At 41.2% G+C, this 15,605-nt stretch overlaps 1 protein-coding gene across 1 annotated transcript; it reads right to left on the bottom strand.

Moving 5' to 3' along the window:
- Positions 1 to 1,132: 1,132 nt before the first annotated feature.
- cpn1 (carboxypeptidase N, polypeptide 1) lies at positions 1,133 to 15,534 on the bottom strand. The gene is made up of 9 exons (XM_070927715.1): positions 15,205 to 15,534; positions 12,419 to 12,615; positions 10,389 to 10,544; positions 5,957 to 6,133; positions 5,698 to 5,809; positions 3,455 to 3,594; positions 2,721 to 2,820; positions 1,781 to 1,899; positions 1,133 to 1,563 (listed from the first exon to the last, which is right to left on the bottom strand). Exons 1-9 carry the CDS (start codon positions 15,437 to 15,439, stop codon positions 1,453 to 1,455), a joined length of 1,347 nt encoding a protein of 448 aa, XP_070783816.1. The 5' UTR covers positions 15,440 to 15,534; the 3' UTR covers positions 1,133 to 1,452.
- Between the last annotated feature and the right edge of the window lie 71 nt (positions 15,535 to 15,605).

The following is a 15,605-nucleotide window of genomic DNA, read 5'->3' as shown; positions in this document are numbered from 1 at the left end:
GGATAAAAAGTCATTGCTAATTGATCAATGTGACAGATCCCATAATGTACAATCAAATTACTGTAATCTTCCTCTTTTGCAATAATGTACGAGACAGACAGAACATTGCCTAAAGTGAAATTAGTTCAGGATATAAAGTCAGCAGTGTAATATAACAATCAAAAACTGGTCTCCATGTGCTGTCTGGCAGTTTGGAATAAGACAATATAAAATTATTATATTATTATAGTCATTATGCGGGTGTCCAGAAGTACTCTGGATCATTGTAAGAGTGAGATATGTAAAGATTCTGCATGGTAAACCATAGATTGTGAATAAAGCGTCAGTTGGACTTTATTGTTCCTCACATTGAAAAGCTGCACAGTGTACAAAGTAGGGCTGCAGCTAATTATCCATTAATCGTTTGGTCTATAAAACATAAGAAAACAGCAAAAAAATGGCCATCACAATATCCTAGAACCCATCTCAAATGTCTTGTTTTGTTGGACCAACCGTCCAAAACCTAAGAATATTCAATTTACTATGATGTAAAACCACGACAAGCAGCAAACCCTCACATTGGAGAAGCTAGAACCAGATAATTTTGGGCGTTATTGCCTGAAAAAATTACTTAAACGATTAATTGATTATCAAAATAGTTGCTCATTATTTTCTGTAGATTGACCAATCGATTGATGGACCAAACGTTGCAGCTCTGGTACAATGAACAGGACTGACAGGCATTTAAGTTCTGTAATTGACAGCGGGTTTGGTGAATAGTGGAAAGGTTTCAGAAGCGGATGTTTGCCACGTGTGGTTCCTTTCTTGTACAGCAGTGACATCTACTGTTCTGTTTGTAGAACACACCCTTGGTGCTATTAAATGATATTTTCTTCAACTATATTCTCTCTTGCTTTCATGTCTCCTGCTATGTTATTCTTGCTACCTTCAGACTCCCTTTAGTCTTTAGTGTGTGTGTGTGTGTGTGTGTGTGTGTGTGTGTGTGTGTTTTAGGGTGGATTGAAATGCTAGAAAATAAAGATCTATTATTATCAACAATATTGTTATTACAGTGAGCAAGGACACAATTCTGTTTTTCATTCAGGTCTCTTAAAGAACAATAAACAGACAAAATGAATCAGAAACACAATAATGACAGCAAAAAAATCTTTTATTTTCAATTTTCATCAAATTATAGTAATCAAAATCCAAAAAGTCCTTTACAAATACGGGATAGCTGTGTTCATACAAATCAACACTGTTACATAAATACACCAGACACAGTTTATATTTATCAACAAAAACGCAGAGGTTTGAAATACACAATCAGGGACTACAAAGGTAAAATTACATACATACTGTATATTATGGTAAATTATCATTTCCATAATTTGTACGTGCGCGTGTGTGTATGTGGGGTTTTCAGTATATGTGTGTATATGTTTGTGTGTTGTCTAAATTATTGTCCATGTCTCATCTAGGGCCCAGTTTTAAGGGGGCCTTGGGAGACGAGAGGTTCTTCTTGCCGTTGTGGGGCTTCACTTTCAGGTTCTGTTTTGGTGCCGATTTCAAGTAAAAATTAAGCTGTCAGGGAAGAGATGAAGAACAAGGTGTGAGTGATCAGGACAGAGTCAGTACACCAGCCTACAAGAACACAAAAATTTATCACAAGCTTTGTCTGACGTTCTCTAAAAGTGTATTTGGACTACTTAGGACCTGCTTTTCCCCCTGAAAAAGGTAAATTGGTAAGTAAAACTGTGAATCAGCTGTTATGAACCCATCCATACACATAGAACCACACCTGTATGGCCTCAGCTGGTCCCACTGTGACAACGTTGGTGGAGGCGAGGTAACCTGGGGCAGATGCTGTCACAGTGTAGGTACCTGGTAACAGAAGTCTGAAATAGTCGCCATCCACACCTGGAGGAGTGCACACATGGGAAAAGGTGAGAGGTGGAAACATCCAACTATTCTATTTCAGACTGTAATTTACACAGTGATGTGAAAGAAGAGGAATTCAAATAATTCACTAAAAATACAATTAAAAGTCCTGCATTCAAAACTGTACTCATGTAAAAGTGTTATCAGAAAAATGTACTTCAAGTGAAACAAGTGTAATTTTGGAACATAGCAATACCACAATATTCCTCTTACAAATTAGAAGTTGAATTCTAAATAAATAAAACACAGCTTTATACTAAAGTCAGTACACTCACTTTACTGCTTCAACTTTGTTTGGTCTGGTATGGCCAGTAGCGTATGTTGGCTAATATTAGAAAATATTAGCTAACTTTAGGTGGATATTGCTGTGTAACTGACCTTAATGATTGAATTTGCATTGCAAATGCAGTGGAGTATAAAGTAGCATAGAATTAAAATGCTCAAGTAAATGTAAATACAGTGCAGTTTGCACTATTTTCAAAGTGAATTTCCACTTTTGACCACTAGAGGGCTGCTTGTTCCATTCCAGTGTGAGAATTGACTCATTTATTTCTTCATTTTGATAATTAAGTCAAATTCAGATGTAATAAAAACAACACACTGAGAGCTGGACTCCACTGCTCATTTCTTTCTGTGATTAAGATTATTACAACAAGGTCTGAACTCTCTATTCTAGCCAATACCACAAACTCTCACAAACTTATTCAGCACTGCAGTTAAAGAGTGAAAGACTCCCAGGAAAAAAACAACCACATCTGTATAACAACTAACTAACACGCCCTCCAACCCTCCCGTCTCACCGCTGGTCACATCGTGGTTGATGCCAGCCACTGCGATCTCAGCGTTGCCGATAGGGTTGTTGTTCTCATCGTACACCATGCCTTTTACCCCATGATGCACCTGAACAAGGAGAAACACATTACTGTTATGAATTTTTTTTTTTTTTTACATTTTTACCAATTTCTTACCGTAGTTTATTTTATAGATCATGTCATTTGTGCTTGAGCTTGTGCCACCCAAAAAACACATGTGAAATATGTGTTCATACAGGCAAGTCAGGAATGTGTGACCACAGACAGCTTTGTGTTCGAATGCTGCATTGATTGCAAGTCATTTCAGGCCATAAACTACATGTCCTTAAACCTTATTAACCCTCCTCTACCCTGTGGTCTGCAACAGACACAGAGTGAAACAAGACCAGAACATATCTGCAGGCCCTTTCAGATTGGTCTGTTTAATCAGTGCTGCAGAAAAAGGAATGCATTTCTGAGTCCTCCCTGAGGGCTTAAGAAACACTATTAGTGGCAATGCATCACTGTATTTCCTCTCAGCACTCTGACAATCTGGGATAAAAGACATTTTGTCCTCAAACCAAGGCCTCTTTTCATGCTTGACGGAAGGTAAAAGTCAGTTTACTTGAATTTCACGGAGCTCACTTTAAGTCACTTAATCCAGGGAATCCCAGCCAATATTTACAAGAAGCCAAGCTATTGGACTCATGACTTTTGGTAGCTGGGTTTTTGTGCGCTCTGACCTGTTCAAGGTATGAAACCAGTGCTTCTCGGTTGCCCAGCCATTCTCTGGGCAGTGCTGACGCTGGAGGAAACTTATCACAGCTCAGCTCCAGGGTGATCTCAAAACAGTTGCTGTACAGGTAGTTGAAGTCCTGCATGCCTGGAACAAACAGAAATAGACTCTTTTCTTAAACGTCCTTAAAACGGGACATATTTTTCATATCAGTGGTTTACACGGAGCCTTAGTTTGCCTCTTAAAGGGGTTGTTCAGATTTGTAAGGAGTTGATGTGATTTATCATTTTGGCCCATGTAAAAACCACTGTTACACATTTTTGGTCATTGAGTGCTGGAAGCATTCATCACATTTTTTTCATATGGTGAAGCAGATTTTTCCAAACCACTGCGTTATGCTGTTTTGACAGACTTTTAGGAACATCTTTTAAATGGACTGATATTACACCCAACAACAGAATGGCTTTTTGAAAGCCTTCATTTATTTGGTCTTTGGCTTTGCAAATTTGCAATACAACTCTACTTTTCATAGAATGCATATGAGGCCAGGATTGGGAGGGAAAGTTCAAATCTAACCTCATAGACCATGACATAACACTTGGAGCAAAAGGAGTTGTTAAAATAAACATAACATGCTCCCTCTAAATGCGACTGAGGGCGTTTTCATCCAATTCAAAAGCTTGCATGACTCAACCGAAAAGCTCAACAGATTCACATTCCAAAGAATAATCCAGACCAGCCCAGACCAGGATTTACAGATCAAAGAAGTTGGAATTGTTATTGTTGTAGTTACAGATTAACTGAGCTGAAATCAAATACATGCCCAGACAGTTTAAAGAACTTGGTGCACTGTAGCTTCCTGCTTCGACGGCGAAACATTACTGTAAGTATTAATCAAAACTTAAAACCAAGCACAAGTTAAAGCAAACGAGGGAGGATGAGAACTTATCTGCCAGTGCCTAAACTCATATAACTCCTAATGGCCTGTAGGTGGCCAATTCCAGTAAATAATATTATGTTAAACAAAACCCTAATAACAGCCCCACTAAGCACTCCGGCGACTTCCACAGTACACACAAATCCAAATATAACCCTCAAATATTCACAGTTTTTTATTTTCTAGGAGCAATTGGGAGGACAGTAACTCTGATATGTTAACTGCTCTGGTGTTTTTACACGATTGGCACTATATGCAGAGCAAATCATTTTAATAGCACAAAGATAAGACATACTGGCTGACACTAGATTAAAGATACAGTCAACACACAGCAAGTTTATATTTAAATCTGAGGAATTGCTCCAAAATAGCATCATTGGCTTAGTTGGTTTTAGCACTTGTATAGTAAAAACAGTAATAAAAAAAATGTGTGTAAAAGGCATGTGCATGTTAGCTAACCCTAACCCTAACCCATGACTGTTAAGGGACTGTACAAAATTATTGGGGTGGGGAGGGCGGCTAAATCTTATGGTTCATATTTTAAAGAAGCAAGGCCCTCCCCAGCTTCATTTAAATGTTCAATGGACCCTGCCCTTGACTAAACTGCAACACCCTCCCCACCAATATCTCACAATAACATAATAGAGTTACATTTGTACAACTGGTTTGTTCATAAAAACTTGGTGCATAATGGTATAAACTTAATATGTCATTTTCACAATACTCACCAAATTTCACTTTAGAAATTGTGGAAAATATAGACTAGAGCGTCCAAAACATCCCAGCCTCTCTATGTTTGAACGAAGAGCTATTAACTGAACAGTTATTTACACTGTCAGTCACAAAATGAACTGGGCACAGGTGGCAGCTCAAGGGAAGGCTGAAATAAAGTATGAATCTGGGCTGACATAAATTCAAAAGACTGTGCCCTACCACCCCACTAATAATTTTCATGCAGTCCCTAAGGTTGTTGTTGGCACGTGTCATTTACAAACTTGAGCAGCTAAACTGAGTCTGGGTCAGTGGAAGTGCAGCTGTTGAAGAGTCAGAGAGTTCATGACGACACGAGTAAAGAGTGCTTTGCGAGACACTCAAGGCATTTCACTCATGCTGAAGTCTATGCCAGTGCCTGCCATCATCCATGCAGGTGGCCTTGTCTTTCTTTGGAAAGGGATACCTGATAATGGACGTTTTCCAACACATTAGAATCTTGCATGTAAACAGGGAACAATCTGTCATGTACGTGGAGGTAGTGAGTCAGTATTGTGCTGTTGCTTTCTCTTCACCTTGCCCACGAGAGAGACGCTGCTTACCTTTGGACAGAGAGTACCAGCTGGCCCCGTTGGTGATCCCCTCATCAAAGAAGTCCCCACAGTTCCAACCGTTGTGCATCCAGCTGTGAGCGTACGAGTAGGTCCTCGCCAACTGTCATCACACACAAATGCACATGTTCCCAGTCATTCACATGTTTTCACACACACACACACACACACACACACACGCACACACAGCAGACAGTGATGAGATCAGATGTGTGTAACATCTGGAAAGAATGTTTAATCTGCAGCACACCTTTCTGAAGATTTTGTCGTCCGCAGTGGCTGCATACGTAGTCCTCCCTCGAATGCGAGAATCTCTCGACCTGTCGAAGGGGTAATTGGCCACCACAGCTCCTCCATGGAGGTTGGCTGACAGCACAAAATTGTAGTTTTGCATCCATTTTATGACCGCCAAAGTCTCCGGTTCAACCTGTGGAGGATATTTAACGAGAAAGTAAATCACTTTTAGGGCTGATGTGCTTACAGGGCAATGTACATGACATATGGACCTTTTTATACAACGATATATACACACACTCGGTGTAGTTCTTATTTTTGTTCAATAATGAGCCCAAATTTAGTCCATAAATTGTCCAATGCCCTCTTAGTGCCTGTCAGACTCACTGTATATTGTCTGTCTGACTTTTCCCAAACAACATAATTGGACTGAAGACATCTGGTTTTCTTTTCACCCAGAACCACTGGCTTCTCTGCTTGGCTGGTTATCTGGACAAATCCTACTTTTCTCTGCTTCACCATATGCAAATATTTTCCCTGGGATTTTTTCCCCCTTTTCATTTGCACCAGGTTAATCTTTAGGTATCCTCTGCCTTCCTCAAGCCCATGAAATGATTCTTCAGCTTTACTTGCAGTGCACTTTCTCCCTCCATCCTCCAGTGCTTCAGTATACCTTATGTTGTGTAGACTCTAGATGAATGAGGCTTAATATTTGTTAAAATGCCCTCCTTATCTGTTTTTGAGTCTGGAATTCAGGGAGAAAGATGAGTTTACAAGTTGAAGCAAGAATTTAGTCAAAGCTGCCAAGATGGAAACATCGTGATCTATTAGTCTCAAGGCTATCTTAAAGGTTACATGAGGCTGTTTACATTGACTTATTGTCATTAATGCATCTCATTCTGCACGAACAGGATCAGTTTAACCTGATGGCATTTCCCATGCAATGCTACAGACATCTTAAACCTTTAAATTCCAGTTTAGGCTCCCATTTGTTTTCTCTGACAGTGCTAACTATCCTCACACACTCCTAGCCATATATCATGCATGGAGACAAGGAGTAACACCTCTCCTTGAATCAGGTATGTGGGACAATAAACTTGGTCTGGTTGAGCTGAAGAATAATCAGGAGGATCAGATACTACTGGCCTTGAACGCAACCCAAGAAGTGGGACTGGCAGGTGTTAACTGTCTGTGGACCCTTATATACACTTTGCGTGTGCTTTGAAGTCAGAGCCTTCACCATGGTGTAGGGTTACATTTGAAGGACACATACTCACACACACTCTGATAACGGAACAGACAGAATACCATGTCATCTTAAATACAAATCCACACATTCTGGGTCACTCAGTGGTTCACCTACAGACAATCCAAGGTTAGATTTCACACTGTATGAGGGATGTCCTCTGCAGGCCAATCAATCATCAGCGGTTCATCATGCGAGGTGGGCTCTTCTTCAGAGGCTGTATAAATATGGTATTTCTAAGACCAGACCCTGCTGTCAGTCTGTGGGTGCTGCAAAACTTAACTAACCATGAAAAACTACAACTACACTGGGAGACGCTGAGACCAGAACATGTGCTGATCCCCCTCGTACAGTTTACTACAAGATCTGAGGATTCAAGTTGTTTTATACAGGAATCAGAATAGTGTATGTGTAGGTCACCTGGAAGTTCCTGAGTTGCTGTCAGTTATTGCAGCTGACTAAAGATTAATCTACTGTCTAACTTTGCATCATTTTGTGGAAAAGTATATATATATTGTATTAAAGTCATTCCTCTGGATGAAAACAGCATCAGCTGGCTAATTGAAATGTAGCATGGCCGAGGCTGCAGGCGAGCACAGGGGCTTGTGGCTTCGTGCAGCCTGTGAGAATGTAATCCTGACCAGCATGAATGAAGCATCTGTAACAGTGGCACAGTTACTCTTTTGTGTTTGCCTTTCAGGAGGCAGTCATATGGGTAGACAGCCAGACCGCGACTGGGAGAACCAGTGTTTTAGTTTTCTCAACACATTTGCAGCCCAGGAACTAGGAAATAGGGAAAAAGAAAAAAAAAAAATCAATGGCTGTCCCTTGCTTGGGAACAAAACCACTTTATTGATATGTAATCAAAAAAACATAACTTCTCTATAATGTCATACCTTGTCAAAATCTGTTTAAAGCAGTTAAAGGATTATTTTGTGAAGAAATCATTAGTTCTACTGTAAATATACTAGGTATCTGTGAATGTTATACATTTCTCCGGGTAATGTTATAACTTTATGGCTATTTCTTATGATTTTAATTACTTTACAAAGTGTATTAAATCAATATTTTTGACTGATTATGTAATTGTAATAACACTGTCTGCTAATGCTTGGAGGAGTTCAATTACATTTTCAGAGACATTATATTATCCAGCCTTAACAACACCCGGTTTCAAACAGGAGAAATCAAATAAATCAAAGAGCCGGCCAATTTAGTGGAAAAACTTCAAGGATATTAACCTTGAGAACAGAAGCCCGTTCAGTGTCTGCTGATGATAAGATGTCTGCACCCCGAGGATCTGACCTTAATACTTAAAATGTACTTTTCAGCCGACTATTAGCAATATTTTGACAGCACACGCTCTCGTCGTTCCTTTCTTTCTACGTTTTACACTGCAGTGATCTAAAATAATAAGTGCACAGTGAAAGTAGAGTCACCCAGAACAGAACTGTGTCTCTTCCACAGCCAGTCTGAGCATAACTATATACCCTGCAATATTGAGCCACAAATGCAGCACATGAGCATATATTATTTTAATAAATGCTAACGTTTATCCCCCCAGGGGTCTGCTTCTTATCATTTTTAAGGGACAGGACATGCAGTTGCACGTACAGCACCTGACTGTGTTGAGTGCTTAGCGTGTTTCTGCCAAGTTCAAAATATTTCAAGGATCACAGTGCTTGATTAGTGGGTTTCAGTACCAAGAAAAATATCCACCAGAGCTCAGTTGTTCACTACCCACTGAAAAAGGCTCCTTGTCATGTTTCACACGTCTGTGAGTTGTTAGCAGTTACACCAAAGGGACATTCCCCCTCTAAACTTCTCAGACTGTTTCATTTAAATAATTGTTTTATGCCCAAAGATGTAAAACTCTCCAATATTTCACAAAGATTAGAGAAAATCCTGAAAACTGAATCCAAATGAACGTAGCAGAACTTTGTTTTTTTCTTCTTTCTTCTCACATTAATCATCTCACGACCCCTCAGATTTATCTTGTGACACTGTGAAGGGGTCCGACCCCCAGGTTGATATTGACAGGAATAAACTACCTAATTGTGTAGAAAGTGGTTAAAACTAGCTCCACCTCGACCTGCTATAATAGTAAAATGCTACTTCTTTTTACTTTTAATAGCCTACTTTAAGTCCATTTAGATGATAATACTCATGTAGGATTTAAAATGTAGGACTTTCACTTACTACATTGTGGAATAGGGACTTTTACTTCTTCCACCACTGTGAAATACAGACTTGGCAATGAACAGATGATTTGTAAGCTACGTGGAGAGTCACGCAGCATCTCAAGGTAGCAGGTAACAGTTACACTCTGAGACCACAGAGCAGGTCAGCTCCAGTTGTCATGGTGGTGACGAAAAGACAAAAATGTTTAGCTGAGGCTGAAGGTCTTTATATACAGTACATAAAATGATATCTTGTCAGGTCATTGTGATTCCAAGAAAAGCAAGCGCTTTAGACGACTTCTGTATGTCAACTATATTCAGTATGCCTTCCCCTGACACCCTTTTAAATTGTCAAAGCTTATTCTGAGCTTGCAATTAATCTCCTATGCTCCAACTTATTTGTCAAGGTCGTACGGGTCCATCTAAAGGGTATTTTCAGTGATGTTTTTGCTCCACTTTGTCATCTGAGTTGGAATGAGTAAGGCTGCCATTTTGCCCGCCAGTTTCATATTGCAAAGACAAAGGAGAGCGGCCTCTTTCTGACGCAGAGCAAGAAAAGCACAGTTTATATGAGGAGTTATAGTCTTTTTCACAGTAAGATAAGCAAACGCATCTACCCAAAACGGGTCAGACTGTGGAGGAACACACAAACATACTCAACTTGAAGCAGGCAGCCTACCAAGCGAGTTACTGGGTCTACTTACCGTTTAAATTTATGGGCAGTTTCTTTTTATTTAGTAGAAGCTCAGCTGGCAGTGAAATCTGATGCAGTACAAATCTCATGAATTCCTTTGTGTCAACAAAGTTAAAGCCAAGATAACTGAGCTATGTTACAGTCGCTCATTATTCAACTCCATAGTCAAACAGTGAACAGACACTCACACAAGCATGAGAAATGTACTCATCCGTCTTCCTCGCTCACCCACTCGAGCACATGCACATATTTGCACACATATGCACATACAGTTCACATAGATAAACGGGGTCTTGTGTCTCCTGGGTGTTTATCCAGTAGCACTGACCTGTTGCTCCCAGTTGTCCGGCAGGGGGAGGTGGTGGTTTCGTCCGTTGGTCTTCTCGTAGTAGTACATGAGTGCGTTCAGGTCTGGAAAGTTGCGGTTCAGATCGATTTCTCTGGAGTTCCCTCGACCCACCAGGTAGCCGTTGAACTCTGGACCCTGTGGATCCACAGACCAAAATATCACGTTTTCCAAATAGCAGCTTCTGTTGGGTTGCCTTGGTTTTTCCCAGTAGAGTGATTGAGCTATCATGTGTTGGATTCTTGGGTTTTAAGATACAGCTTTTCAAGCTATGAATTCATATTGCTTGGAAGCAGTAAAGGAAAACTGATTTGTGTATTCCACAAACTGCACAGGCAATCTGCAGTGTAACAACAGTAAATTATTTTCCAACTGTTTTTTTCTGGATATAACGTTTAATTCACAATGATTTCATTGTTTTCTCAGGAATCCAAACTTAAATCCCTCCTAAAAAAAACCTTTCAAGGTTGTAAAGACTACACAAGCAAGAGAAAATTCCAAGACACTGAGTCTGAATAAAAAGCCTATAACAATGCATGGCACACGCAATATTGATGGATTTTTATCAGTGATGACATTTGTGATTTGGAGTGAAATGTCCCAACAACTATGAGATGGACATTCATGTTCCCCGTAAGATGAATCCTAAAGACTTTGATGATCCCTTAACTTTTCCTGTAGCACCGTCATCAGGACAAACTTTTAACTTGTTCAGTACTTTGGTTTATGGACAAATACCAGAAAAACGAAGGACTTCCCCATCAGCCTCAGCTGTACTTTTTGTTTAATGCTAATTAGCAAATGTTAGCATGCTAACATTAAACTAAGATGGTGAACATGGTAAACCTGCTAAACATCATCTTGTTAGCATTGTCATTGTGAGCATGTTAGCCTGCTGACGTTAGCATTTGGCTCAAAGCTCCACTGTGCTCAAGTACAGCCTCACAGAGCTGCTAGCATGGCTAGAACTCAGAGTGTCTTGGAATTTCCTTTCTTGTTTTCCTTTTTCTCTATTCGACTCCAAACAGCACCTTTCGTCACTGACACTTTTGACATTTTTTTTCCTTTACCGACTATGAAGAAAAGATACACTCCAGCTTTGTCTTTTTTGACATCAGAAGCATTTCCAACAAATGATTTGTTCCAAAATAGGGAGGCTCTTGTATAACTTGCACAGTATTTCCATGCAGGCTGCTACGGGACTTTCTGACCTGCTGAAAGACAACTGAAAGAACTGACTGCACTCTGTATAAAGCCACTTAAATCTTACATTTTCTGCTGCCATGGGCATGAAATGACATTTTTGTTATCTTTTAAAAAGCTCAATCAGTACTCAAATACATCAACACTATGCCATCTGGGATGCTGAGAAATGAAGCAGCCTTCCCATTGTTGTCCAGACGCTGCTGCATCCAAACATCTGTTGATGCAACAAATTATAGTGCGGTGTGCATGTGTCGTCTGAGAGGCAAAGAGAGGGTCCCTCGTGTGCAACTGGCCTCCTCGGGACATGTAATTAGTCTCAAAGAGATCGTGCACATGGGTGTGTGTGTTGAAGGGGGATGCATATGTGTCTGTTGTTTCACGGCCCATGTAATTACCCCCCGCTGGAAAGCTAGGGGCTGTCTCAGGGAGCTGATAGATGGGATTATTACAGACATTAGCAGACAGTGGAAGATTCAATTAACACAACTGTTTTTGGCACTTTGTTGCTTGTCTTGAATGGATATTATCAGACACACACATACCTTTAGATATATGTTACCTGATGGAGCCAGATAAGATGTGTGTTTGCTGTGATTTAACTTGCAGGTGTTAGCAGTTTTCCTGAGGGACCTTAACATTTATAACATTTCCACTGGCAAGAACACAATCGAGGGAAAATTTGGAAACTTTTTCTCCTCAAGTGGCAAATGATTGACAGCCAAATGCGCCCCAGTCGGAGATATTCCCTGGTTTTCTTTTGGCACGTGGAAGGCCGGAGCTCACATGAATGTCAGGGTGTACATTACCTGTCTGGCAGCCACCTCGTAGCCATCAGGGTTCATGGAGGGCAGGATGTGGATGCGCGTGTCATGGATCAGCCTCATAATCCGCTGGTTTCCGGCCCGATACTCCTCGCAGAGAAACTGGGAGAACTTAATGAGCAGCTCACGACCGAGCACTTCGTTGCCATGCATGTTGCCCACGTACTTGAACTCCGGCTCCACTGGGGAGGAAGTGGAGAGGTGGAGGCAGGGGGCATGAGGTCAAAAAGTCACACAGAGCTGCCAAGCGTGACATTTAAAATGACTGCTCGAGCATGCACACACATATGTACACACATGAGCACACTCACTACATGAAACAGTAGACTCAATAGGTTGGCTTTTTCAATTTTTAATCCAGCCTATGAGTTTTTTATGAGTCTTTGTGCCAGTATCTTGAGTTTCTAGTTGTTACAGGACAGCGAGTGGAGCGGGACCACAAGCAGGAAACAACAAGCGTCTCCTAGGGTTGTACACTGTGTTTACTTCTTGTTGTACTTTTGTGACATCAGTGACACACTGAGACGTGATATATCAGTAGCACAAGAGTCATAAAGCAAACTGACTGCAATGTCCATCTAAAGCTTGTTAACATTAGCCAAAAGAGTCCTACACCAATTTAGCATTACACTCTTATACCTCGCCGGACTAATGATGGACATTTAAAAAAAAAAAAAGGATCGAAATCGATGCAGCAGAACCAGAGATATCATATTTTTTATTCTATGCATTCGTCCTCCTTGTCAAAATTTGGCGTCTACATTACCCACAATGCAACTCGGCCGCCAACAGTTCTGTCGGAGATTCGGGTGTGTTATGCTAGTAGCGGCTAATGTAGCCTCAAGCTCACCCCCAGATTTTTTCCATTTTAAAATTTCAAACAGGCCCAACCGACTCAAGTGACATCACTTGAGGCAATTCATCAGATTTCCCGCAGCTCCCTCCGGAGCCACACAAGGCTTTCGACAACTTTTCTCAGATATGCACTCCCGAAGACCTGTGAACAGACTTTGATGAGTTGAGGGTGCTGGGTTTTTATTGCATTTGGATTCAACTTTTCATTTTAACTTTTCATGGTCTCACTTTAAATTAATTACTAACCTTAATGTTTTTACATTATTGCAATTTCTTAATAAGGTAGTTCTCGATGTTCTGACAAAGGTGATGGGGAGGGAGTCTGATTACAACTGATTGAATTATTTGGATAATGTCATCTGACATTCCTATGGGTGTCTGTCACTGATTGGGTGAGCCACCTATCCAAACAGTCTCCCTCTCTGTATAGGGTTCCCTCCTCTCAGGGGTCCCTTCATTAATCACTGCTGAAGAGTTGATAGAACCGAGGACCCCCAAACACTGCAGCTGAGAGCGAGAACTTTTTGCTCTTATGTTCATGAGGAGAAGTGTGGGTTTTTTGGGGGGTGGGGTATTGTGGGGGTGAGCAGATACTTCCAAATTTATGAACACCCTTCACTAATTGCTTCAGGCACCCAAATGGCAGCTTGGGCGCTGCAATTCACCTCCTTTTCTTTAACACGAGGCCAACTGGCCTCAGGTTCAGAAAACAGTGTTGGCTCTAACATGCGGCTTTTAAACACACACACACACACACACACACACACACACACACACACTCAGAAGCATGTGAAAGGCATGAACTTCCTAAAGGGTGCAAGAGGGTTGACCCAGACCAAGACCTCAGGTCACTCCCCTGCACAGTTCCTGTTTTTCACCCTCGGTCATCTTGCAAGAGAACAGGCGCACATCCTTCTATTCTACTGAAGGAAGCCCCTACGTGTGCAAATGCAGATAAAAATGCAAGCTCAGCTGCAGCCAAAAAAGCATTCCCTGCAGTTTTTTTTTTCAAAGATCCGCCATTAATAATGCAAGAATGGAAAAATCTTCAAAATCACTTACATGAATGTGACCCTTTGGCCTGTTTTCAATACAAACACTAGCGAGGTTATGGTTTTCAATTTGCAACTGATATGTAAAATAAACACCTGGGGAGCTGGTTCAGTGGTTAGGAGAGGGGGGAGAAAACAAGCAAAGCTTTTGCAAGAGCGGGTTCAGGGTTAAAGCCTTGTTGACTCAAAGTGAACTTCTGTGTCATCTGCTCAGCTTGGAATAACACCCTCATTTTGTCAGTGGTTGGATGGCAAAAATTGAAATGAATCACAGATGTTCCCTCAATTCTTTCACTTTTGCCTTTTGTCTTTCACTTTGAGTTTTCCACAGATTACGTTCCCTGATGTTTATCAACCAAGCCAGCTTTGGAGAACTCCTCTTTTCCTTCTTCACTATGAAGCCACACAGTAATTCAGCTTCAGAAAGCCGCATCGAAAAACTTGCGTTTCATCTCTTTGGGGGAAAAAACCAGAACCCCACAGACTGCTCAGTCTCCTGCCAGCTATGTTCTCACTCCCCACAGCAAGAAGTGCAAAACAAATGGGCAGCCAGTGACGGGGCCTGAGCATTTGAAATCCATATTCACTTTAAATCTATTTGCTGTACCACCAGAACATTGTATCATGTTTGTTTACCAGCTTCAAAAGTTGCTTTGTGGCATTTGACAAGAGTGTGAGCTTGCTGTCATATAGAAATCTCAACTCATATTTACTGATTTTCACATTTTGATTAAGATTGAAGTAATAATTCCCTGTTGTTTTATTGTATTGGTCTTGCTGACTTGCAGATTGACACACTTTTGATCTTAATATAACATGCCCATCCTCATTGGAGTGTCAAACATTGAATCAGGTGTTACTCACATGCTTCATGGATGCCCGGGTTATCACTGAACTCCAGCACATAGAGGTGGCGCCCCTCTACGCTGCGCCCGATGCTGTAAATGCGGGTGATGTAGGGGCATTCGCTCTGCACTGCAAACAGGGCTCGCACCATGTCCTCGTAGCGGTGATGCTGGAAGTCTGAGCCGCACACCAGGAGCCCCATCAGCCCCAGCAGGAGTGCAGTGAGCCAGGGAAGAGTCCACCCCTGCTGCATGGTCCCTCAGCCCAAGTTGCACAGCAGCACAGGAGCAGAGGAGAGGACGCGGGAGAAGAGGCTGCCTGCAGCTATGCAAAACACTCGCACGCTTTCGGATGTATGTTTATCTCCTCACACACCAAACATACTGCTTTACTCCCTGCTTGCTCTTTTCCTTTCTTGT

Source organism: Enoplosus armatus, chromosome 20 (assembly GCF_043641665.1).
Source record: "Enoplosus armatus isolate fEnoArm2 chromosome 20, fEnoArm2.hap1, whole genome shotgun sequence".
In the NCBI taxonomy this organism is placed as follows: domain Eukaryota; kingdom Metazoa; phylum Chordata; class Actinopteri; order Centrarchiformes; family Enoplosidae; genus Enoplosus; species Enoplosus armatus.
This window is presented reverse-complemented; position numbering and strand designations above follow the sequence as displayed.